This window comes from Labrus mixtus, chromosome 14 (genome assembly GCF_963584025.1).
Source record: "Labrus mixtus chromosome 14, fLabMix1.1, whole genome shotgun sequence".
NCBI classification, from domain to species: Eukaryota; Metazoa; Chordata; class Actinopteri; order Labriformes; family Labridae; genus Labrus; species Labrus mixtus.
The window spans coordinates 6,402,826-6,429,546 of NC_083625.1; the positions used below are offsets into that span (position 1 = coordinate 6,402,826).

The 26,721-nt window shown below is 40.5% G+C and overlaps 1 protein-coding gene across 1 annotated transcript; it reads left to right on the forward strand.

The window, feature by feature from the left end:
• The first annotated feature begins 277 nt into the window (after nucleotides 1–277).
• On the forward strand, nucleotides 278–25,582 carry ubash3ba (ubiquitin associated and SH3 domain containing Ba). The gene is made up of 14 exons (XM_061056531.1): nucleotides 278–912; nucleotides 17,843–17,896; nucleotides 18,113–18,299; nucleotides 18,408–18,606; nucleotides 19,345–19,514; nucleotides 19,655–19,863; nucleotides 20,488–20,632; nucleotides 21,089–21,209; nucleotides 21,311–21,433; nucleotides 21,600–21,692; nucleotides 22,445–22,589; nucleotides 22,680–22,786; nucleotides 23,232–23,341; nucleotides 23,442–25,582. The coding sequence occupies exons 1-14, from the start codon at nucleotides 785–787 to the stop codon at nucleotides 23,577–23,579; spliced, it is 1,929 nt and encodes a 642-aa protein (XP_060912514.1). The 5' UTR covers nucleotides 278–784; the 3' UTR covers nucleotides 23,580–25,582.
• The last annotated feature ends 1,139 nt before the right edge of the window (nucleotides 25,583–26,721 follow it).

Consider the following 26,721-nt stretch of genomic DNA (forward strand, 5'->3'; position numbering starts at 1 on the left):
ATGGCAACTGATGATGGCTTCGCTGCTGTCCTTGTCGAGCAGCACTGCGCATGCGAGGAATGTCGACACCCATTTACGTAGACAGGAAGTGTGACCAACTTTTTCCACCAACCAGCTCTATCTACCTCGACACTTTTTTTCCCCCCACACTGCTTCCCTTATGTGATTAATATCCGTGCAACTCTCCCGATCGAGAAGACTGCGATACTATCGGTTCGTCTTTATTTTCCTGTGCGCTCACAAACAGTGCACTGTCCCTTTAAAAGTAAATGGGGCCGCGACCGTAGACAGGCTGAGCCCCCCCCCCGCTGCTCACTCGGGATCCATTCATAAATAAGACATCGTTGGAGGAGGATGCTCATGTAATCGCTGTCTGATAGCTCTTTTACAAGCTTTTGGGACCACGCAGGGAACCAGACAATGTCCACTTCGGGCTGTGGATGCGAATCGGGGGCACGGCCGAGAGAGCAGGACTGACTTCCCATGGCTGACCCCCCTGCTGATGGTTTTGACTTCATGTGCGAGCCGTCAGGAGGCAGCTTGATCCAGATCAGAATATTTGTCCAGCCCAGAAAAAAAATGCTCGTTTCCTCGCAGGGTTTGGTGTTTTCTACGTGTTTCCGCTTAACACAAATAGTTCTAGGGTAAAAAAAAAAAAAAAGTCAACCACTTACAACCTATTTTTTTTTTTTTTTTTTTTTTTTTTTTTTGGTAATTTGTAATTCAATAAATGATAATATCTCAGTGGAGCAGAGGAGCTGACATACCCATGGAGCAGTGAGTTATGGCAGCGAAAGAGGAACTGTACGCCAAAGTGACCCCGCGGAGGCAGCGCCAGACCCGGCCGAGCACAGTCAAACATGGGTCCGCTCTGGACGTGCTGCTGTCCATGGGCTTCCCCAAGACCAGGGCGTGAGTACACAGCTGCACTGTCCCAGGACACACAGACACACACACACACACACACACACACACACACACACCGTTAATCAGGTTAAACGAGGCAGCAGAAGTTTCATGCATCTTTCTCTGTTTGTCTGCAGTGTTTACATTTCAGCATCAGATCTTTTAATCATCTAAAATAGACTGTATGACTACTCTGCTGCAAAATAATACTGATAATACAACCTTATAACTGCATTTTTTGCTCTTAAATCCACAGACATATTGAATGTGACATACTTGGATAATGCTACTAGAATATAAGGCCTAAGGTCTTAGTTTAATATTAGAGACATTAAACTAAATTCCCATTAGTTTGTATGCTGTATAAACACAATGAGGTATTCTGGCCCTTGTACAATTTGCATTTAGGAACAAAATATGCAGATAACAGAGGCCTACCAGTAAAATGTACTATAATTGTACATAAAGGCAGGAAGTTCTATATTTTCTATATTATCCCTGCACTCATGTTCACTTCATTTGTCTGTCTACTCGCCGTTATATCGTATAGTTTCTGCTTATAATATGTCTACACTCATGCACTTTAACTTGTGTCAATACTGTCCATTTACAACTCTGTTTTTGCACATTTACATTCAATCTTCCATATTTAATCTTCCTATTTAAGACTAGTAATGCTTAGTTAAATCCTGGTTGTATATATTCACACTCTCAGTTTTGATATTTTTAGTACTTATTTACTTTGTAGTTAATATTATATTGTGTTTAGATTTGCTAACATTGTGTTTTTTACTCATATTGTGTGTTGGATAACCTGCTACCTTTATTAACTAATTATTATCATTAAAGTACTATTGAAAGCTGAAGTTAGAGAGCTGGTAGCTTTTTTTAAATTGATTGAATCATTTCTTATAAAAATAATACATCATATACATTGATCATCCAGTTAAATATACTCCATAGCCATGCATTATATCTTAAATGTGTAGTTAACACATTAAAAATAACCTTGCAAAGTTTCCAACTTCCCGTAAATTTAGTGCACAAGTCGGGTAAAAAGATACTAATCACAATAACGTAGATATTTGGTAAATATTTGCTCACGTATTACAGTACTTTAGTTCAGCAGCATTGCTTGTAAAGATATGGTGTTTGCATGTCTGTGTGTGTGCTTGTGTGTGTGTGTCTGTGTGTGTATAGCACACCTGTCCATAAAATGTTTTGATGTGTACCAACTGCCAACTACAAAAGATGAATCCAGAGATACTCTGTATTTTGAGTCATGCATTCCACTTTGCAGCCTCTTCTTGGTTTTTCAATGAAGACCTGATCCTGTGTGTATTTCTTCGTTCTCCTCTCATTCATCCCTGAGAGGAGAAGTTGCCAGGAAACAAGCAGTGAATGGTGTCTATGGATTATGTAATAAGAAGGGAAAAGAAAAGACGTGTCATGGTCTGTTTTTACTGGTGTTTGTTGGCTAAACACGACATCTCCTTTTTAACAGATCGTAATTATTGAGCATAATTGGAGTATCAGGTTAACGCAGCTGGACCTGAGTTGGTTGCTTTAAGAATTTCACAAGGACGTTTCAGCATTTGAAGCAGTATTGGGGCTGGAAGATTACATTTTTATCACCATAGTTTAACAGAAGCTTGAGATAATTTACATTTTAAATCAAAACATGCGGCTTTGTTGTTGAATTTCAGGTTTACTTGATAAGCATGCAGAATGGATCGTTTATGGTGTAAAATATTCATCGTCAAACCTTTCAGTCTCCAAGCCTTTGAGCAGAAACAGTGTATTGCTTTTGAGTCAGAACTATTATAACCAATCACTTTTTAATGCAAAGGGAATTAATTTACATTTCAATACTACCCTTGCTATGAAACATGGACACAGAATACACATGGATTTAAATTAAATATCTGCTCAGCTCTTTTTACATCTCAGCCTCCTAGCCTCTCCGAGCTCTGCCTAATCATATCATCTATAATCATAATGTCCCTTCTCATTGTCTGTGTTTTGCCATTGACTCCCACATTATAAAAAGTTATCACACTTATAATTTGAACAGCCGCATTTCACACAAAGCCTTTCTGCGCGCGGAGCGAGCCGCAACATTGTGTGTGCACGGTAACAAAAGACATCTGAAATTGTTCACTTTGAGTCTTTGTCAGCGGTGGCAGCAGTCATCTCCGAGCGCAGAGATTCACTCCCAGATCGTTGCTTCTTTCAGTGTCTGACTTGCGGGACATAAAACTGTGTCTCCATGTGAAAACAAAAGAGCAGTATTTCTCCAGTTATCTAAGTTTCGCTAAGTAGGCCAGAAGTATTTTCATCTCTCAATCAGACAGAAACAGTCTCTCAAAAACGAAGCCCTTTTATCCTCTGCACACTGACTAAGGTCATCCAGGCTTTCATCGTCTCAGACTGCAGCTCTCTCTTCTCCTGCTTAATGAACCTCTGCAGACAAAATGAGCGACTGGGTTTGGTTATATTTGCAGCCTCACATCCATTATTGATGCCAGACTAATACACTTTGATTTGATTGAGGTTATACATTTATAATGAGGCAGAATAATTTACCAGCATTACCTTTTGTGCTGTCTGGACCGGACGGTGGAGATACAACAGGAATGATATGAGAAATACATAGTTATGTAAAACAGAATATGTAAATGCAACATCAAGACTGGTGAGACTGCATGACATTTCTTTGTGTTGGTTCAGCTCAACTCATCTCGTAACAGCTTAACGCACACTACCTATTTCAGAGGCAATATTCAGAATGAAGAAATGTGCATGAGTAGGGCTGGGTATATCTTTTTTTAAACCAGTGTAGACGATTGACTGTGTAAAGATGGACGTGTCATCCTTCGTTCTGTTTAACAAAAGTGAAGCCAAACTATCTGACAGGCACTGACTACAGTATTGTTCTGGTGATGTCATTTGGAGCCACAGATGCTAAGTAGGGACACGGCAGCAATTTTTAATGTCCCGCCGGTCTTGCTTACTGGAACCCCGCCATTCAAGTTACAGATAAAAAGGCAAAAAAAAAAAAACCTCCGGTCAGCAAAGTCTGCAGCAGAACAGATTCTTGTGTTGGTTTGAAAGCACTCAGATTCTTGTGTTGGTAGTTGTTGCGATTCCCCTCCCATTCCTCCTCTACTCAGCTAATGCAGTGCAAATAACCGATTAAAAATAGGGATGTTTCTAACTGACTATTCTTCTAGTGAATTAAATGGAAATTTAAATTCAGTTTCAGTCAATATTGAGCATGATTTATTTAAAATTGGCTCCTGTTAAACAATGTTATTTGGTTTGCTGAGTGGGGCAAACATCAGCATTGCTAGGGCCACCAACCTTCGGCCCTCCTTGCACGTTAGGGTCCACATTCCTGTAGTTACACGTTGCTCCGGTCTATATGCCAGTTTAACCTGACATACTCTACACAATACAAAATACAAAATTTTATCTAAATTTTCTTGATCAACATACAGCCTAACTGCGCTGCTCCTATGAGACGCTACCTCACCGTGCTTGTTTACATCTGGGTAGTAGAGCAGGCGAGAGTGGGCTCATTAACCGGAGCTACAGCCAGTCAGTGGCTACAGCCCCAGCTAGTGGCTGGCAGCTGTATCGAGTTTGAGGAGAACATCTGACCAACAAAAAAAATATTATTAATTTGTTTTTACGACTAGAAATTCGTAATTGTGTTGTCTTGCGAGTGTGATGACATCTAACTGGTTAGTCGACTTAACATCCCTAGTTAAAACTTTGTGGAAAAATAAACACTTAGACATAAAACACAATAAAGACCATGTTTGAGAATAAAACAATTTAATGTGTATTTTAATTGTCTAGCGTGACCTATGTCGTATCTGTTAACATGGAGGAGGCAGATCTCATTACCTGTACTGCAGCATGCCAGCAGGGGGAGCTCCAAATGTTTTGGCCTTACTTTTTGGGAACTCTTGTCATGTGTCATCCATCTTTATACACAATACAGTCTATGGTGCAGACCAACACTGAGCCGAAAGGAGAACAATAGATTTAAAATAAACTCTGAATGTATTCTTTTGTTGTCCCATTTCAACGTATAAACAGACCAGTCGTTGCTCAATCATTTCCAATGGACATATTTAAAATGTAACATCATGGTTTATTGTTGTACTGTTCCTATGTTGAATAATCCTCAAATGGCTATTCAGAAACATTTTCAACTTGAAATGCATCTGAAATGAGCACAAATATTATTTTAATCATAAAGTGGCTGATCTTAATGTCCAAGTAGAGAACGATTCTGAACGCACATTTTCTCCTCATTGTCTTGTTCTGCGTCTTCTGCTCAGCAACTAACTCACATTGTAGTAAATATAAAAATAAACATCTAATTGAACTTTGTGCCATCAGGCCCTTCCCTAAACTGTGGTGGGAGAGGAAGAAGGAATAATAGGAAAATCAGTTATCAGTCATAGCTTCAGGGAACAAGGCCTTCATTGTGTTTGAGGGTTTTTTTCCTGCCAGAAGGGAACATAATTCATGTACACAAACACACGCACAACAACACACACACACATACACAAAGCCCACACACTCACAGACAGCCTCTCTCTCTCACTCTCTCTCTCTCTCTCTCTCTCTCTTTTTAATTGGGGATATTTTCTGCTGAGTCATTCAGGAATTGAATGGTGTCATCTGATAGGAGCTGGATGGACAGTGGTCTCTCTCTCTGATCTGATCTTATCTGATAATCAGAAGCAGAAAATGAAGCTTGCTGTTCTTTATTTGGAATCAGTTTTGTTTTGGAAGCTGTATAATGCTCGGACAGGACAAAGTAGAATTGGGTAATCTTTGTCTGGACTAAATTTGTCCAATGACACATAACGTATAAAAGCAAAAACTGTACTCATAGTGTCAGACTCTGTTGCTTTGTCTGCTGTCCTACCTCCTGATCACCACCCCGTCCCACAGGGAAAATCTCCCACTATTTGTGGCATGAGTGAAAAGGAAACTTTTGAAAAATGTAGGGGCAGTATGTTCTAAAATATTCTATAAAATTTGAGTGGTGCATGTGTGAAAGAGGCTCAGAATAAGTTTTTAGTTGATCTGGGCTGTTACCACAGGCCAAACAGTTCTGGGGACTTTCTGAAGAGGAACTAGGGAGTTCCCTGAGACCCACACACCATGACCATGATTGTTTTTCTGTCTGCACACTGCCACTACATCCCTCAAGAAGTCTGTCCTGTGCTGCGAGAGTACCTACTCTGAGACAGGATCTAAAAAGTTCCTCTAAACGGGGGTTCTAGGAACTAAAATAGTAAATTGGTTCTGCAGGGCTTATATGCATATAAAAACAACAATTACACTTGAAGAAAGGAGAAATTAGTGCATTGGATCAGGTTAAGATGGTTGTAGTATTTACAGAGAAAGTGGATTAGTCTGTGGTGTAGTGATCAATTTTACATGATGAAGAATGTGCATTAAGAAGTGCTTTTCACCGATTGGTCTTATGAAGTTAAAACGTCATTTCCAAAGGTCTGCTGTCCTCTTCAAAGGGACTAAGAGATTGTGAAAAAAATATATCTTTGGGTAGTAGTTTTCCTAAGACCTACATTGTAGATTCTGAAATTGGATTGCTAACCAAACAAATATTCCCATAAAATAAAGACAAGACAAGATTGTCTTCAATGGCTTAACCTTCATTACAGTTGCCTATAACTTTCTTCTTCACACCATCTTTTGAACTCATTTCCCCTGAGAAGAGCCAGGCACTGTTGTGAAGCTATATCTTTGTTTGATTGTAGTGTCTTTCACTCCTGGAAACCTTGTCCCGTTTAATGATTAAATAAAAAAAGTTTATTTTTACCTCATTGGCTTGACAGCATGTTGTAGGGGGTTTCTAAAATAGCACTTTTTTTGAAAGGGACTTCCTCGTACCATTGTGACCATGGTTAAATATTAATTCCTTACTTGCCTTGACATTTTCAGCCCTGACATCAGTGAGCTTGTTCTTACCATTGTATCCAAACTCCCTGAATGGTCTTGGATTTGTCATTCCCCGTTTATCTCGATTGTAAAGTTTTGAAGCAGCCCAGACCTCCGAACAATATTTGGTTTGTCAGTCTGCTGCATTGAGAACCACCTATAGTTACTAAGATATATAAATAAACTGAACAGAATATGGGAGCAGATTTTTGTCCATTCATTTGAAAAGACTGGACGAATTAATCCAACATTTATGGTCCCATGAAACGACCTTTCACATTAAAGTTAACTGTACTGAAGTGCCGACTTTAGACATCCACACATTTATATTTTGGATCCTACAGGCGACTAAAAGCTCGTCCACCCGCTGGATGGCTTGCAGCTACAGTGTTCTCTCCTACTCAAATTTCCTTACTTTTTGTGCAATGTTGATTTTGATGCCTGTATAGAGAAATTATAGAAACACATGACGGTGTGCATGTGCACTTTTAAAGGTCGTGCTTGTTGGTAAAATACTGACTGAGCGATACACACCTGAGAAACGGAAACCATACAAATAACTTCAAGAGTTGCAGTGCTGGTTGGATGAACACAGGGACCTGGTATTGTGTTTTAAATGAAGATCTGAATTTCACCTGTAATTTAAGCAAACGAGGTGCTGAGTGGTTATAAGAAAGATTACAACACCGGAGTAAACAGACGGCTGGTCTGCAGCTGCTTCTTGTCAGCCATGCATGAAGAACAAAGCTGCCCCAAAGCAGCTGTACAAAAGATTTGACAGAAAAAAAAACACCTTTGAAAATGATGCAGGAAACACTTCAGCTACAGCAGCCTCTTTTCTTTAGTAACACAGGAATAAAGTGGGAATTGTGAACCAGGCAAACAGGATGTTGGTGACCAAAATGGACCAGAACATTGGCTCCAGTGACTAAGACATAGGAGGGAAATTCAGGATTGAGACCTTTTTTTTTTTTTTTTTTACTGTTTCTGGTTCTTACAGGATGCAGAAAGTGGCACTGGAGCAGAAGACGTTTTCTGCAATGCCATGTGATGTTTAAGGCCAATCAGGGATGTTGTAACAGTGATGCTGGTGTGTGGAAAACTTAAATACTACTGTAGTTTGTTCCGAGAGCTGGTTCCTGTTTTTTCAAACTAGAATATGACCCAAGCCATTTCTAAGAGATCCGTTACTTGAAATTGAAACAGCCTCTCAAGTTACATCATAATTCAGGACTGGTTGATTGATGTGAAAAAAATGTAAAGATTAGCTTTGGCGACATGATAGCTCCCCAAAAGTGAAGCCAAAACGTTTAGAGCCCTAAAATGATAGAGGCTGCAGTATTGTTCATAACTCCTTCTCCTCCGTGTTAACAGGGGTCAAATTATTGATACATCTTTTTCAATCATGGTTTCTATCTTTAAAGTTAGTTTGTTACATTCTAATTTATGCCATAGTGTTTATTTTTCTGAGAACTTTAGCTCTGATTGGTTATTGGATGCTATAAAAAGGGGTAAAACACCATGATTGACATGAGTTGTTGACAGATGCGGCTCCTTCATTGGGTGTGAACTGGCTTAGCAAAGAGGAAGAATGGTAAAAAGGAAGTGAATTTGAACAAAAAAGTCTTTCTATACTGGTAATTTAAATATAAGCTTAGTAAGCCCCAAGGGGCATGATGTGAAAACCGCAGCAGAGTCTATGGCGCAACTCTGATTTAAATGACGTGAGCGGGACAGTGTGTCAGCACTCGTCAAAGGGGCGCATTTCTTCTTTTGGCTTTTGTCGATGGGAGGAGGTTGAGACATGACGTCCATCTTTACAAACTGTCAAAATACCAATGCCCATCTTAACCTGGAATTATTGGCCCTTTATCCTTTTGAGGCATTTAGGGATATTTATCATATACCCAAAATGGGTAACTGTTAAAAAGTAGTTTCTGTAGAGTCCAATGTGACGCTTTAAAATTTATTTTACATTTATTTAAAGTTCATTTAACCATGCGATAACTTATTCAGATAAAGAATCTCTTTTTACAAGAGTGCCCTGGCCAAGACAGCCACAGCCCTAAAAAAGATTCAGTGAAGCAGGGAACATCCGCAAAACTGAACATCTCTTAAGTTGCAAAAACAACTTTGTTTATGCATATTTGAATCCAATTTGTATTGAAAAAAGTTCCATTTAATATTATATTTTCAACCTAATTTTTGCCCCAATAATAAAAAAAAAAAAGTTAGAATCTAATTTTTCTCCCTTTAAAAAAACATGTTTTTTGTGCTTTTCGAATACTTCAAAGCTGTAACACATTGACCACAATAACGTTCTGTTTGGTACTTAAAAAAAAAAAAAAAAAAGACATTTTGACATGGGGGAAAAAGTCCCCCATGTCAATCTGCGAAGCTTGAGGTGTGTTTAGGAGGTCGTTAGTGAATCCGTGTTCATCACAAGAACAAACTCAACGTTTTTGTTCAAGACCGCCAGCAGGAAGTCGCCTATTTCCGGAAGTGGCTTGTGACCTTTACTGAGCGCTTTGTTGAGAAGGCAGTTTGAGAGCGGCTGAAGCAGGAAAAAGTTTGGTGTACTCACTGAGCTCTCACAGGCCTGAAGACTGCAGATTGTGCTCCCACAAACACATAAAAGCCTAAATGTTTTCTGTCATAATCTTTTGACGGCTGACTTTTGTAATTTAAATGATATTGGTTTAATTTGGGTGTTAAAGGTTTTTTTTTTTAAAGATATTAACATGTCCTCAACCATAGTGACTCTCAAACTTCTGCTTTTAGCTTCTTCCTATTACACATCCTGTGACTTTAAGGAGTGCTGTGTGATGCATCATATTTCTGGCTCTGTGCCTCAGTATTCTCAGTGAAACATTTGCTTTGTGCACTTTGACTTGTTTCACTGACGTCAGGCCGAGCTTAAAATAACCCTCGTACTAAAACGACACACTTCATGTTTTATTTGACAGAAGCTTTCATAATCATTTGCGTGATTAACTTGATGTGCACAAGCAAAGAATGGTATTATTTAGTCCCACAAAGGACCACACAGTTCATTAAATGGTGTCAGTCTCCGACTTGCTCTGTCTGCCCTGATAGCAGTTGTTTTCAGCGTTCTTCTCCAGAAATAATGAAGTTAGGAATTAAGACACAAGCTGTACACAGCTAGCTATGTTAGAGTGACTGTGTGTTGCCTTGTTAGCTGAAAAGAAAAGCTTATGATACAACACAGAGAGCTGGCACTATTGCTGACCCTCAATAACATGTGGCAATAAATAATACCACAAGTCACTCCAACTATTGATGGAACAGTTTGACAGAATGTGAAATGCACTTTTAAGTCAGAGGAGATAAATACGTCTCCCATATCTGTGCAGTAGATATGAAGCTAGCACTAGTAGCTCCTTAGCGTAGTGTAGTACAAATAGAGGGAAACGGTTAGCATGAGCATGGTCCAAAATGAAAAGATATATCTGCGTACATGCTGTTTTACTTAACAGTCTGTGTTTTGAACAAGACAGAGAGAAACAGTTTAAATAGCAAGTTGCTTAGTTTGACTAGCACAGACTCTGAAGGACGCTATGCTGCTGTTAGCAAAATAACCAACAAAATAACAACAACAACATTACAGCACCCAACTCCCCACAAAACAAACACTAGCGGTATTCAAATTCATTTTTGTTCGTGTTGGTTTTACTCATGGTGTTTCATTTTTCATTTCATTCAGGTGAATTTACGAGCTTTAGCATTAGCTAGCTAGCTGTTTCCCTGTGCTTACTGTCTAAATGCTAGCTGAACTAACAGCCTCCAAATTCTAGCTCATTAATTCACACCAAGTGACAACTTCTGGTGTTGAAAAAAGAAGGAATCCACAATAGTTCATCTTAAAATGCTCAATTTTTACAGCGGAATTTCACATGTTACCAGCTCGGCACAAAAATAATTTTTGGTCTTTGTATCTTATTTATTAAATGTTAAAAGCTGTGCATATTTTTAGTGTTTTAATAACTTATCTGTTTGGACTAACAGGCAGGACTTCACTTTGTAGCCGTTAGCTAGGAGTCTGCTTCGCTCAAGCTAAATCCTATTACTGACCTTAAACCGTCAGCTCTGTTCATGTTGTTTTTATCTAGAATATGCTGACGAGAGAGATGGGTGTGTTTCAGCAACTAAGATATTCATTTGGCCAGCAACCTCTTTGCCTGCAGCTCAATTAGCCGGAAATGAGTTTGAGTCAGCAAATCCAATATGGCAGCTGCCATTGTTAGGCTTCATCACGCCTCTTCAAGAAATCAATGGGAGACGTCACTGACACTACGTCCATGTTTTAAACAATCTATGACATGCATACAAGAGTGGTCATGTGTTTAATTTAGCTTTAATAATAGAAAAGGGTAAATCTTACAAACCTTTTCCTATATTGTTTTGTTATAACCAATCTTATAAATCTTAAATTATTATATATCAAAAATACACATTTCTACTCTTTATTTTGTATTTATACATTTTGATATTTTATGCATTCAATTGAACTATTTTATGTAAATAATGCGTACATTTATTTGGCCGGGCAGGTATTACAAACACTATGTATATTGTGTATGTGACCAATAAATGTAATTTTGAGGTGAAAATATTGATCTCATTTTCAGTCAGCCCCATGCTGGATTCAAACTGTCATGCTTTTCCCATAAATCTAAATGGCTTCAGTGTCTGGTGTTTGGCTCATCGTGGGCTCCCCAGAGCACGACCACACGGGACATAGGGAAGCAAATATCCTCTTCTGATGGGTTCTCTCCTTTGGGTGCAGTCTGGTGTTGGGCAGAGAAGCATTTCTCTCAGCACTGTTAGAGCGATAAGTGGTTAGTGATGAGGGTTCGCCGCCAGCCTGTAAACAGGAAATGTTGTTTCACCCATAGAGCTTAGTCAGGGAGGGGCCATTGGGAGTTTGAAGCTGGGACTGTTAGCATGTCTACACATTTGTGTGTGTGGCGACAGGGTGGCATGTTCTTCTGTATGTTACTTCTCTATGTTTGTCACTTGGCAAGAGTTCACAATTTCCTTTTAAAGGCATCAAATTTATTGAGTCCAGTTTGGTCACAATAACTTCAGACATGATGTTTACAGAGATCCAAAGTGCTCATGAGGTACAGATTGCCTATTAGATGGGCCATTCGAGTTTAGCGAAAAGGTCAGCTGCAATAAACAGACCAAAGAATGTTTACATATATGAAAAACCAAAAGTTGCGGTTTAAACACACAGCAGCCTGCCAGAACATTTTTTTTTTTATCAGGAGAAGGGTTAAATGTGGAAAGTGGAAATGAAAACACTTCCCATGTGTGGGTGAAATGATTAAAAGGCTGTTTCCAATATGGCCTGCAGCAGTGGGGCATGTGTAAGCGAGGGGGCCTCATCTGATAATGGTCACTGTCATTTATGCAAACAGCACTGCCAGTTTGAAGCCATGCTGAATCCGGAGTTAGTTCTCTTCCCTCTCACTCGCTAATCTTTTTCATCTTTGTGGAGCTGTGAAGAGAAAATGCAGTTTATAAATAACTCGCTCAGTTCATCGCTCAGAGGCCATCAGGGTTATATGCGGTAATGGATGACAGATTGCTGTTTCGTTTATCTCGGAAAAGAAAACATGAATATTTACGGCAGCAAAGGCAAACTCATGGCGCCGGTGGCAACCTTTGGTGTGGAGAAATCAAGCCAGTGCACTTCCTCAAGTGTCCTCTTGGAGCTGGTTCAAAACCAACAAATCCCCATTGGACCCCATATTAAAATGCCAATTTTTTACAGCAGAAATCAACATGATAACAACCTGGTATAAAAGTGATTTTGGTCTCAATAGCTAATTTGTTCACCTATTATCTTGAAATGTTTTTTTTAAAAAATATAACTCTTGGGCTTTGTTGCTGTCTGTCCAGAGGCTTAAGGTCCTCCTCAGCTTCACCTTGTTGCTTCTTTCTAGATTGATCGAAAGTTAGGTCGACGTAGCATTTCCAATATGGCGGCTGCCACCGGTTGGCTTCATTTCACCTCTTTAGTAACCAATGGGTGACGTCTAGGTTTAATATTGTCTATGTGGGCGGCTGTGGCTCACTTTTTAGAGTCTGGGATTAGATCCCCAACTCCTGCAGCCACCGATATGTTCCTGGACAAGACACTTAACCCCAAGTTGCTCGCGCTGCTTTGTCAGCGGCGTTTGACTTTGTTAGAATGGGATTAGAGACTTCTGATGGTCACTTTACATAGTAACCTTTGCCATCAGTGTGTGAATGGGTAGGTGGTGTGACCTGCTGTGTAAAATCACAAGCTCAAGTCCATTTACCATTTACTGTCTGTGTAAAACAAAGGTACAGTATATGATGTTCAGCTTTCTTCCAGGCCTAAAACATCGACCAGCAACAGTGAAACTTCCTGTTGCACCTCTCGTGCTCTGTGAGGCTGACATATTTGTTGGTGTCACACCTTCCTTTGCCTGGACACATTTTTATTACTCCATTGCTATTTTAAAATGTTACACACATCTACTATTTAACCATTACATTATACTTTGTCCTCGGTGTCTGAGAGCTGAGCAGTGTCAACATCTGCCGAAAATGGAGGTGAATTCTTCTCTCAAGTTTCCAAATGTGCTGACTCAAACAAACCGTTTTTGTGGGTAATACTTAAAGCTCCCGTGAGGAACTTTTTCGTGTTTGGCATCCCCCTGTGGACAAAGTGCTACATGTTCTTTTCTTTCTTGATTTTGTTTTGTACAATCGTAAATAGTATATTCAAAAGATCTCATTCTGATTTATTTTTAAAGTCAAATGTGTCACTCATCGTGTCTGTTGTTGTTGGCCTTCAGCGTGCTGATAATTGTCTTATCTGACACCTACCATGATCAGCAGTTACTGGAATTGACATTTACAATAAAGAAATAGTCAATAATGTCACTGATGGTGTGGCTTGCTTGCTCAGGTCATAAGGATGCGTCACTCTTAATGTCAGTCTGTTTGATAATTGGTCAAAAACTTTTCACAGGGGTCTTTAAAACAGCATGGGAAGTTCTTTCTTTTTTTCAAACACAATTTACTATGTTGTACATATCATGAGTGTTAACAGTAATTTTAACAAATTGATGTTGTGAGTGGTAAAAGGTCCATTCTATCAGATCAGTTTGCTGAACAGTCACATTCAACATTGTTCCCTTTCGAAAGAACAAACTTTACATATCACCTCTGAGTTTGTGTCTTGTGGTTTGCTCAGACTTCCTCTCTGTTTGTCACTTCAGTCGGTGGCCATTTGTCTTCCTGCTGTCACGACGCACTGTATGGGTCCAAAAGAAGGTCACTTCATCGTACAGACAATCATGCTGTCCTCTCCTGTGAAAGAGTACACTGAGGAAAAAACGTTGAAGTGAGATTCAGAAGTGAAAAAGGGAAGTTGGCTGAACCAGAATTAGGATGCAAGGTGCACTGACTGGTATCAGGCAAGTGTTCTGTGGGAACCTGGGTCACATGATGCTTTGTCGACTCTACTCGTCATCTGATGGAGCCGCGAGTCCGAGCGAGATGATACAACAGGAATGGACGGATTGAAATCCAGTGAAATGTATATGTTCCTCTCTCTGTTAGATCTGCCCTTAAACCTTAGTATCACGTTCAAGTTTAAACAAAGATCATCTTGATAATGCTGAAGTTCCTGAAATACAAAGCAGTCTAAGATGCTATACAAAGATATGAATGGATGTGTGTTTCTGCAGTATAGATTTTCATTGTTCAGTTGTATATTTTGGGATAAAGTGTACTTTAAATACTGCATCTGACTTCCAAATAGGCTGATACATTAAAAGCTCTAATCATTCCTTCATTTTTTGTTTTTGTTTTTACAACTCTAAATGTTGCCAGAGACGGAGCAAACCCTTTTTTTATTTTCATTTTTGCCATGACCAGCCATGCCCAAAGCTTATTTAATTTAAAGTCTGACACATTTACAGCACAGAAGGCTAAACTCCAACCTCCTGAATTCATTTTGAAAGATTACTTTAAGGCCTACTTTAAAAAAAAAAAAAAAAAGGCTTTATTTCTATTCCTGCAGAAGAACTAGGTCCCACATTAGTAAATACAAATGGCAAGTAAAACCAAGCCGTATATCCTGCCTGATCTTCTGTTATTATTCATATCTGGAGCAGGATTTCTGGTCATTTCAATAGCCTAAAACCCAAAAGAAGCAGATTACATTCAAACCTCATATCCTCTCTGTGACAGTGGTTTGACCTTCTGTAATATTTCATGTCTCAAGGGTTCACTCAAACTACGGCAGAGATAAGAAAGAAGCAATCCAGTGTTATATCCAGGATTTGCTTTTGTGACGTCTCAGACACATCTGCTTGTAATCCCGTCATCTGAGGGAAAATCCCCTTCTTTTCCTCCTCTGCAAAACTCCAGGTGCCGAAGTTGGACGAGCCGAGCCCACAAATGACTCTCTGTCTTTGTAGCTCGTATTAAATACATGTTCGCCCTGCATATATTTGTGTGTGTTAGTGTGTGTGTGTGTTGTAGTAGAACTGTGTGAGCCATCTGTTACAATGCTGTTGCGTAGGCGTTCCCTTCCTGCTCGCTGCGCTCGGTCAGGCCACACCGCCTGCTGCCCCCGGGGTTTCAGTGACTGTGCCGTATCTAGGACCCTTTCAGTGGGACACATTTAAAAATAGCTCATTGGGTTTGGATTGTAGAGTGGCACACTGAGCCCTGTCAACAGAGCGGCATAAAGAGCAGCTGCATCATGTCTGTATTTATATCAAAAGGCTCTATGATGCTGCAGAAAGCAACACTTGGCTGTTTCGACACAACTGGTTGGACATTCAGAGCAGGGAGAAGCAGTGGTGTGTTCAGGGAGAGAGAGAAAAGTTGCTGTTGAGTTATAAGTAAGCATTTATGAGGATTTCTTATTTGATATCATGATGAAGAAGAATGTTGTTTATTTTCACACAAAGATGGGACTGAGCGGTTTGTTGATTTTTAAGAATCAAAGTCCATTTTCTGTTGCTTAATAATAATTTCCCCCCGACTCTTGTCTCTTAAACGTCCTCAGGTAAAATTCTGCTTGGACCATAGACTGTATGAAACATGGACGTAATCTCAGTGAGGTCACCCATTGGTTTCTGAGTATGATTTAAAAAAAAAAAAAAAACATGGTTCAGATTTCACCAATAAGAACGAGCTGTGTTAAACACAACAGGCTGTAAACATGTTTATTTCTTCTGGTCATTTTGAAATGAGCTCTTATGTGGATTAGAGGTAAAATTCTCTGCCCGAGCCCAATCCCCTGGCCTTTGGCCCAAAGTGGGGTCGGGCCAGGATCCCCCTCAACCATCAGGTCCAGACCAGACCGGGTTGGTCTTGCGGTCACATAAAACAGAACCTTAAATCACAGCTTAGGAATGCCAAACAGCTCGGGTTCGGATTCAGTTTGGAAAAATGTGTCGTAGGGCTCCTTATAAATAAGCTGTTTTTTATATAATACAATCTTCAGTGTTGCACTCATTAAGATCTGATCTGAACAGGTTTCTGTCATTCAAACAACTTCAAACTTTAATTCTAAAAAACCATCTGATTAAAAATAAAACTAAAGAAAGTCAGGTTTTAGTCGGGCTTGTGCTCTCGATACAGTTAACGAAGCAAGGCGGGCCCAGGTCCGTAGAGAACATGCACGATTTATTCCTCAGCTTTTGGAGCCAGCCTCAAGTGGACACTCGAGGAACTGCAGTGTTGTTGTATTTCACTTTTATCTGGAGCATCTCTGCAGGGTTTTCATGTTTTATGTATTTATGCACGTAATGTTAGTTGGATTATTTCTTAGTGTTGTCTGTGTGTTGTATGTTTCCGGCTGCAAACAAATTTCCCTTTGGGGACAACAAAGATACCTTTGACCTTTGACCTTCCACATTATTGGCTTTTGGCTATTTTAACCAGAGGTGTTGAGTTAAGTTTTTATTATTTTTCCAGATTAACTACAAATCAAAGGTACAAACGATACAGACATGATAAAGGTATTTCATCCCAATTAACATGTGTCTACTCTGCACACACATTAACTTGAATAATTTACAAAACAATTAGAAGTCATGCGCGCCAGTACCCTCGCTTTTCGTCTAAATCTTAAAATAACCTCACTGTTTCTAAAACCTTACTTGCAGTCACACATACTCTGTCTTATCAAATATTTAAGATGTAGTATTGAAAAGGTTTGTGCTCATCTCAGCTGTCAAGGCTCTAAGAGTCCAGTGCTATACATTTCTCACCGTTATGCTACATGACTGAGAGAAGGGCAGGGATGGTGTTATTGTTAAATGTAAGAATGACAGTCATGTCGAGATTCTCTCAGTGTGCCTCGCACTGCCAGAGAAAGCTGCGCGAGGCAGTGAATCCCTTCAGAGGCGGCCCGCCACACCAGAGGTTTTATAAAAAGACGCTAATTAGATTTTGAGCACTTGAGAGCAATATGCCATCATCTCACTCGTGTTTCTGAAATGAAAAAAAGTTTGAAGTGTACCGGATAGGAAATGGAATTATTATTGTCTCTTTCATTTCCTGTTTAAAACCAAAACCAAAAAAAAACAGAATTCAGGCTCAGATTCAGCTTCCTTTTAAACCCACAGTGCACCGCATGCTCACATGATTAAAATGTTTCCATAGCAGAGATGTGACCGTGTTAGGTGAGGCCAGCTGCTGTTTCATGAATCTCTGCTATATTTAATGAACTCCTGTTGCAAGTTGATGCGAGCTTGTTGTATTTTTTTTTCTTTTCTTTATTGCTCTCTCGGGATGTTTTTGCTCTTTGTTCACTGTCATGTGGAAGCGCTGCTGCAGTCTCCTTCTAATAAACACAGTCCGGAAGAGAAATTATTGATTTTGTGACTGTGCTTTGATCTCCCTTTTCTCTCTCTTTTACTTTCAGCCTGAAAGCTCTGGTTTCAACAGGAGGGAAAAACGTGCAGGCAGCTTGTGACTGGTGAGAACGACACACATTTTTACCCACATGCTGTAACACATTCACTAATGCACAGCTGGAATGCAAACAGAAACTTGAGTAATGGTAAATAAAACATCTACTCTTTAACGTTGCATTGACCTGTCACTGTGCTTTAACGACAGTGCTGCCCTCTGCTGGACATTCACAGTCCTGACTCTTATTTTCTTATTTTCTTTTCCTTGTCTGTCCCTCCAGGCTCTTCTCCCACGTGGACGACCCGTTCCTGGATGACCCTCTTCCTAGAGAGTACGTGTTGTACCTGCGACCCAGTGGGCCTCTGCTTCAGCAGCTCTCGCTCTTCTGGCAGCAGTCCCGCCTCTCCTGCGGCAAGAATAAGGCCCACAACATCTTCCCCCACATCACCCTCTGCCAGTTCTTCGTGGTCAGTGTCAGCCTTGTACTATGCCGAAAGTGCAAATCAGTAATCGTGGATCTGTCTCATTTATGAGTTTGTTTTTTTTTAAAGCCGTCCATCTTTTCCTCCTGTCAGTGTGCAGATGGGAAGGTGGAGGCTCTCTCCGATGCTCTCCAGACCACCGCTGCCAAGTGGAAGTCCCGTATACCCGCGCCCCTCCCACTGGAGCTCTACACCTCGTCCACCTTCATTGGTCTCTTTGTGGAGGAGCAGGTGGCCGAAGTGCTGAAGAGTTTTGCTTCGGATTTTGCAGCTGAGGCTGCCGCGAAAGCAGGTTTGAATTAATTAAATCACTCATTCATTATGTAAAGGGATCGTGCCGGATCGATATTTAAAATAAATGTTGCCTTATGATGCTTACACCAGAGTGAGCTAACAACCATACAAGGCAAAAATACTCACAGTATCACAAAGCAGAATATCACAAAGACACAAATACTCACCAGCAACACCAGTATGTTTGACAAGATAAAAGTAGTTCTATCAAACAGTCAATCTTAAAGTCTTCTGGCCGTGCGTTTTACACAGTTGTGGCTTTCACAGAGTGAACTGACGGCTGAAGTGCATTGAAAGGGTTCAGAACAATCTTGTAATGAAGATGTTCTTGTGCATTTTGTAGACTTCTCTGAATGAACGTGGGACTCAAAAGTTGAAAATAATCTTAAATTATCAAAGCTCAGAAGATGAGACTTCTCTAGTATCCCTCAGTGATGATATTGCATAGATTTGTTAGCCTTATCTTAGCTGCTAGCTCAGGTGTCAAACAGTGTCATCAGCATACATACAGACCATGATGCTGTTGTAGAAGGTCATCGATGTGTAGACTAAATAGAAGTCCCTTGTCTTTTAGGCACATGCACACAGGGTTAATGTTCAGAGACTGAGGCTTAGCTGTAAGTCAGAAAACTGCTCTAGTTGCCATAAATGGGGAGCATATTTTTACACTATTTTCATTGGTCTGTTGTAAATATAAACATCTGGTTGATTATGTTTCTCTCCTTTGATTTTCCAGACGTTCACATCGAGCCGCATAAGAAACAGCTTCATGTTACCTTGGCGTACCACTTCCAAGCCAGTCACCTTCCCATTCTGGAGAAGTTGGCCAAAAACGTGGATGTATCTTCAGGCTGCGACTGGCTGGCCGTGCTCTTCTCCCGGGATATTCGGTTTGCGAATCACGAGGTAGATTTGACTCCATCTGACCTGTTCAGCTCGATAATAAAAGAAATGTCACTCGTGAAAACCGCAGGTGTGCCATCTGTAGTTCCTTTTTTCTTACAGCTGTTTTCTCTCTGCCCCCCCCCCCCCCCCCCCCCCCGTAGACACTGCAGGTCATGTACCCGTATGCGCCTCAGAATGACGATGAGCTGGAGTTGGTGCCAGGAGATTTTATCTTCATGTCTCCGGTGGAGCAGAGCAGTGCCAGTGAGGGCTGGGTGTACGGCACCTCGCTGGGTACCGGGATGTCTGGCCTGCTGCCCGAGAACTACGTCAACCGTGGTGATGAGTCCGACACCTGGGTCGTTCATGGGTAAGGAATGCCATCATTGTGCTTTTCTTAAGTTCCTTTTCGGCACATGCCATCCCCAAATCGTCTGAATGGACTGCCTGTGTGATCAACCCAGACTTTAATCTGAATCTTTCCAGCCAGCCTCCTCGCTTTGTTTCCTCAAGATCACACTAGGCAATCTTAAGAAATATTCCCCACAAGCAACTACGGGGTGATGATGTGAGGGCCATGGGTGACTCAGGAAAATGTTTGGAGCAGGCTGTCCTGAAATTTTCTCTAAATTTGTCCAGTGTGAAAAGGGCTTAAAAAAATTTAAAAATAAAAACTGTGCTGAGAGACCATCACTAGTAGCGATTGGGAGTATTGGATTATCAGATTACCTCTCAAAGTATCTTCTTTCAGCAATAAAATAAATCATTGGTTTTTACCTCAGACTGAAAATCCATGAATCCTTTTAGAGTGAGTAGCATGCAAACAATTCACTGGATGTTTCTTTGCTGACTTGAAATATTAAAGATTCATCTTCTTGGCCAGCCCCCTTTCCACCACCCCTCCTGTGACCTACTTCTGCTTCTTCTTGTGTTTGTTCTGTGGATAAACTGTGTGCGGTATTTAAAACTCTGAATGTCTCTGTCTGATCCGCAGGTCTCAGTCTATTCTCAACTGTGCCTCTCCATCCATCTCTGGCAGCACTGTGGGTGGGTTACTATTTGAGGGACAGCTGAACGACAGTCTGCTAGACAGTCTCATGGATCCTCCCAGCCTCACCGGCCTCTGTTCCCCCATGCAGGTACGGCGGCTTGTTCATAATCATCTTGAACCTTACTGTTTCTGATCACATTATGTTTTCTAAGAGGATTAAAAGGGAGCTATGTATTGCTGCAGACAGGAGGATCAGTTAAAACACATACTCTACCCAAAACACAAATAAAGTCTTACATGTAAGCCAATATGTCATGTCACGCTTGTACACATGTACGCATGTTCACCCGTCACTGTGACGTGGACAGCCCTTTCCTTTCATACTATGTTTCTGTCCGTATAACAAGCTTAGCATAGCTTCTGTGCAGGAGCCAAAGTCAGCCTCTCCATCATGGGACCATGCTGACTCTTATCTACTGTGCATAGTGTACTCACTGTTGATAAGTACCTCGTTTAACCCCACCCAAAACAGAACAAGACAAACAAACTATCCCTTGTAAAACGTCCAATCATGCCATTATTTTTTAATAATTCTTCACGTCAGGTGTCGAGGCAAACCACAGAGCCGTCTCTGTCCAAGATGAGACTGTTTGTGTGTCGCCATGGAGAGAGGATGGATGTGGTGTTTGGGAAACACTGGGTCACCCAGTGCTTTGACTCCAAAGGTTAGCCCAGCACGAAGGATTAAGACACACAAATATTCAATGAAACTAACATTTTGCACTCTAATCCTGATGTGAGATTCTGTGTTTGTGTTTGTGTGCAGGCCGATACATTCGCTCTAATCTCAACATGCCATCCAGCCTGCCAGCTAGAAGCGGTGGTCACCGGGACTATGACAAAGACTGTCCGATTACTGTGTTTGGATCCACCCAGGCCCGTCTTGTAGGTGAGTATATATTATAGGATTACATTCATCTTATTTTGATGTGGGTTAAACTGATGGGGTTCATGTTTTCAAGAAAGATAAAAAGTTGTGGAGAGAGAGTAAATATCAATTCAAACTCAATAAAAGATACAAACATAAATCACTCTTTGTTTTTTGTCCTTCTCAGGTGAAGCCTTGTTGGAAAGTCACGCCAAAATAGACTTTGTTTACTGCTCGCCTTCACTCCGCTGCGTCCAGACTGCACAGCACATTCTGCAGGGTAGGACCTCGTCTCCATCATTACATGTTTACTCTCCATGTGTTCAGGTTCTTCAGCAGGCGTGTTGCTGATGCATTACATAAAATAACTGCGTCATACATCACAGTATAATGAAGCAGCCATTTCTTGTAACGCATGAACAAACATGAACCCATGGATAATAATACTGTCGGAGGTTTAGTGATAGTTTGTGGTCTGGGCTGGGATTTCTGAAGGATTTGTCTTGTATCACAAAACAAGGTTCTAATGAACAACAACAAAAAGCTCTGTGGTGCCAAGAGACATCATTAGGAAAGAAGAAAAGAGATGACTGGATTGTCAAACTTTGTCCAACTTTTTTTTTTTCCTTCAACTAATTTTTTTTTTTAACAACAAAGGAAAAAAACTACCGAATGATTAAACACAGAAAACTGCCTAATGAATGAATCTTTTGAAAGATGTGTCAGGCTTTTCATGCCTAAATGGAGAGGACAGGTCGGTGGATCGTCGGAAACGGGGGATGAGAGTTTGGAGGCGAGCTCTGGGCCGCCGCTTTGACAGCTACAGCCTCAGTACTCGCAATGTAACCAACCACTGAGCTAAATCAGCACCCTGTGTGTTTGTCTGTGTCAAAACATTTAAACTTCCAATGCCCATTAAGTTATTCACTTATGGCACAGGCGACCAAGAGGATTGCTCGCATAGCACCAAGTCAAGTGTTGTCTTCCCCCCCCCTCCCTGACAGTCTCTGTGTGTGTTTCACTCCGCGTCAGGCCTTCTGCAGGACGGAAAAACAAAAATCCGCGTGGAGCCCGGATTGTTTGAATGGACAAAGTGGGTGTCAGGCACATCTCTGCCCACCTGGATCCCCCCAGCTGACTTGGCTGCTGCTAACCTGAGCGTGGACACAACATACAGGTACATATTTACACTCAAAAAACCACAACAGCAAGCCTCGTTAAGTCTCGTCCTTCACTTGACTATATCTCTCTCCTCTCTTGTCCCCAGACCTCATATTCCCATTAGTAAATTGGCTGTGTCTGAGTCCTACGATACCTACATCAGCCGGAGCTTCCAAGTAACACGAGAGATCCTGGCAGAGTGCAAAAACCTGGGTAAAGTGAACCTTTTGAAAATACATCCACACTTTTAAATGAATACAAAACAGCAAAAAATGTTGACACAGTCGCTGGCTACCATGGCCTATTTTGTTTTTAGGATAACAATATTTTAATACTTCTCATTTTAATTAAATTCTAGTGGGCAAACACAAGTCACCAACTTAAAAACAGCAACAACAAAGCAGTGTGACCTGCCTGAATCTGGTGCTTGCTAAACAAATAAAAAAGAGGAATAACAACATTTAAAAAAGTGACATTACATAAAAGCAGGTCTGTAAAAGTGAGGTTTAAGTAGCGATTTGAAAGAAGTGACTTATTCTACACGCCTTGTCTCCAATAGAAGATTTCAAGCTGCACATTATCACCTGCTGAGTGTCCATAAAGAGAGCTAATGGTATCCATGGAATGTGGTTCTCTGCTCCATACCTCTTTCACACAGGAAACACGGTCTTGATTGTGGCCCATGCTTCCTCCCTGGAGGCTTGCACTCGCCAGATTCAAGGCCTCAGCCCCCAGAACGCCAAGGACTTTGTCCAAGTGGTCCGAAAGGTCAGTTTTTCTGCTTTCCTCACAATGCTCCTTTCATTTATATCCTCCCCTTATCTCTTTTTTATGGATTAACAAATACATCTGTCTCCTCTTTGTGCAGATTCCTTACTTGGGTTTTTGTGCTAGTGAAGAACTGGGAGAGACCGGGGTGTGGCAGCTGGTCGACCCACCCATCTTGCCTCTCACACATGGACCCAATCACAGTTTCAACTGGAGGGAAATGCTGATGCAAGACTAAAGGATGTGATTTTTTTTTTTTTTGGCTCTCTATGTTTCCGCAGACCTGAACTGCCCAAAAAAATATTTATTTTTAACCCACACTGTTCTAAATTCAGCCCTTCTACCAAAAAAACCCCCCAACAACAACAAAAACACACGTCTGGCTTCCTACAAAGACGACATGCAAAAAAATTGTACATTCAATGAAGCAAATGTATTCAAAGGCACTGCTCAGGAAGGAGAAATGTCAGTTTTTTTGTGGAGATCACAGCGTTAATGAACTAGAGATTATAAGCACTTTGTCACGTTTCCCCTCAATGTTGTGTTTCTTATCCCTGAATGTGGAGATGCTACTAGAAGCCTGGATGTTTCTTGAAGGTTGCCGATGATGAATCAAGTTTTTATGACACGAGAAGGTGTCGTCGAGACTTTTTTTTTCTGCAGCCTTCTCACACACTGTGACAAGAATTAGATGAGAGAAGCTGGTAAGACAGAAGTATTTTTTCCACGCGTCAGAAACTATTTGACTTGGAGCTATGACCCTCCGGCGGAAGAAAGCACAAAAGAAATGCTGACAATCAGACATGGGAAGAACTGATCTTCATTGTTTCTGGTGCTTAGCAGGGGAGTTTATGATTCCTGTTTTATTCCTGTAAATGTCATATAATGAGGTGATTCTTTTAAGTTAACATTCAGAGGTGGGCACAGTTAATTCACATTTTTGATCTGTTAACAAAGACGTTAACATAGATAGTTAATCCGTTAATTAATCCATTAATACTCAACTGAAGTTAAAAAGTGAACGTTTACCGGTCATATCAATAAAGAACAAAGACATCAGCTTATTCCAAAATCAATATGTGAGTTCTTAAGAGGCCCTGAAATCCCACACGTGTCTGTGTTGGATATCTACAAATTTTCATTTATCACCTCCCCTGACCCGCAGAGCTGTCTGTGTGTTTTATCATTAACACCGTCATGTTAACACCTGATGTTCGGTGTATATCACTCAAGCTAAAACGATAGAAAGCTTGGGTTCTTATGACTCTGCCCATGTATACCATTTGAAGATTCGGCCAGCACAGCAGCCACAATCTACACATCTGTCAGACCACGGAGAAACAAACAAACAATCTTATGTGAGCTAGGCTACACCTCATAAATATTCCATCAAAAACAGTCCTGCTGCAGTCCACATTACAGCTTAAGATCCACAGATTGATTCAAAACTGCCGTGCCTTTTCAGCCGTTTGTGTTCTAAGCATGCTGAACTTTTGAATGACACCTCATTTTGACCAATCAGAACCTTCCATTCACTGTTCCCCTACTTTAGCCAATGAGAGGGTGAGTAGAAACAGGACTTTCTCTCTCTTCCCTCCATGGCTGGTGTTACGACATCAAGTGACACATGATGGAGATGTGTCAGTTGAAAAAAAGGAATGACAACACGGTCGGCGGTCTCGTCTCTTGGGAGAGTCAGGAGAAAAAGGGGTCAGCTGACTTGAGTTGGCTGAAGTGAACTCAAGTAACGGAAAAGACGTTAACCGATACCAAATTTGACTGAAATTAAATGTTCAGATAATCATTTTTCAAATTAACAACCATGTTAAAAATGAATGAAAAAAACGAATGGCAATAATTAACGGATTAACGGACGTGTGCCCCGCTCTGTTAACATTTATGTGCCCACACGAATCTTTTAACATTCCTGTTACACGGTTTTGATTACAGGCACAGGTGCATATGAGTGAAAATGACAGAAGAAAAATAAATATGATGGAATAAAGATTGCTGTTAGGTTGTTAATTTAATGCAGACACATTGAACTCTTGCTTCTTTATCATGACCCACACGCTCTATGTAAGCCTGATAACCACACTGCTTTTCAAAGACTTTTCTTTCGGCTATGTCAGATGATGATAAGTGCTTACTGCCTCGACCAGTTGTTTGTTGTATGACTCAGAAAATGTATTTACACTTTCAAAAAAATGAATAAAGCAACGTTTGGGAGTTTGGAAGGCTTATACATATCAGCAACTGCAATGTCTTCTGTAAAAACACAACTTTGAATGCTGTGCCGTGCACCCCGGTGAAAGTTGATCTATTTTTCTTTCTTTTTTTCTATTTTTATTTTTTACACAAAATACAAATAGGAGGTTCTTAGGATTTGAGTATGCTGCCTTGTACCCCATAAATAAACTGTGAAGTAAGCAGAACAATATATGTATAATATGAAACTACTAACTATTTTAGTAGCAGTATCGGTCACATGTGGTACCCTATCGTGGCAACGTATTGAAAGGGAAGTGGACTAAGACCTCTTTCTCACAGAAGCAGACATTTTGACTTATAGCCTGAACAGCACATGTGGAAATAAAAACATTAACGGTGGCTCAGTTGTCAGAGTAAGGGGTTCCCAAACTTTTTGGCTCACTACCATCAAAATAACATTGTTAGAGACCGGGGACCCCCGCTGTCCTTTGAGCTTGTTAAAGCATATAAAGTTGAGCACAGCCAGACACACTTACTAATAGGCCTATCCAAACACTGGTATAAGAACAACACAAAAGAACACAGCGTCTTAAAAACATTGATATTATTTTAGTCATTCATTGTAAGAAACGCTAGAAGCAGAAGACAAGTAATCTCCATGTATAGACTGTAGCAGGTGATGTCTGTGTTTTTTATAGGTTAGGACCAACAGACATTGAAGTCATGTGCTTACTTACTTTTGAAGAATTTTCACACATTGCATTAATGTCACTAGAAATCATGCTCAACGACCATGGCTTTGTTTTGATTTGAACAACTTATTTTTTGGCTTATTTTCCCAATAATACAATTGTCAATCATTCTAAATATCTATTTGTGTGTTTGGAAGGCTCCTCTGGATCCGCCGTCTCAATGTCTCAACCTCCCAGTGGGTTCCTATTGTCCCAAACCTCACTTAAAGAAGGGAAACCGCTGAGCTTCATTACAGTGTGCCAGCATTAACATAAAAAAGAAATGAAGTAAATAGTTGTTCTATTTGTTTAATTACTACGGATCCCCTGAAGCCCAAAATAGTAAAAAAAAAAAAAAAAAAAGGAACTTTACCTTGTGTGCACAAGTTATTATCATATGCACACAGAATTTTCTCTTGTGCATGCAATATTTGTTTA

Excerpts from the sequence above, each read along its gene's own strand:
- ubash3ba (XM_061056531.1), top strand. The coding sequence starts at position 785 with ATGGCAGCGAAAGAGGAACTGTACGCCAAAGTGACCCCGCGGAGGCAG. Across the intron at positions 20,633-21,088 it reads GCCTCTGTTCCCCCATGCAG|GTGTCGAGGCAAACCACAGA; the intron begins GTACGGCGGCTT and ends TCTTCACGTCAG. Across the intron at positions 21,693-22,444 it reads TGCACAGCACATTCTGCAGG|GCCTTCTGCAGGACGGAAAA; the intron begins GTAGGACCTCGT and ends ACTCCGCGTCAG.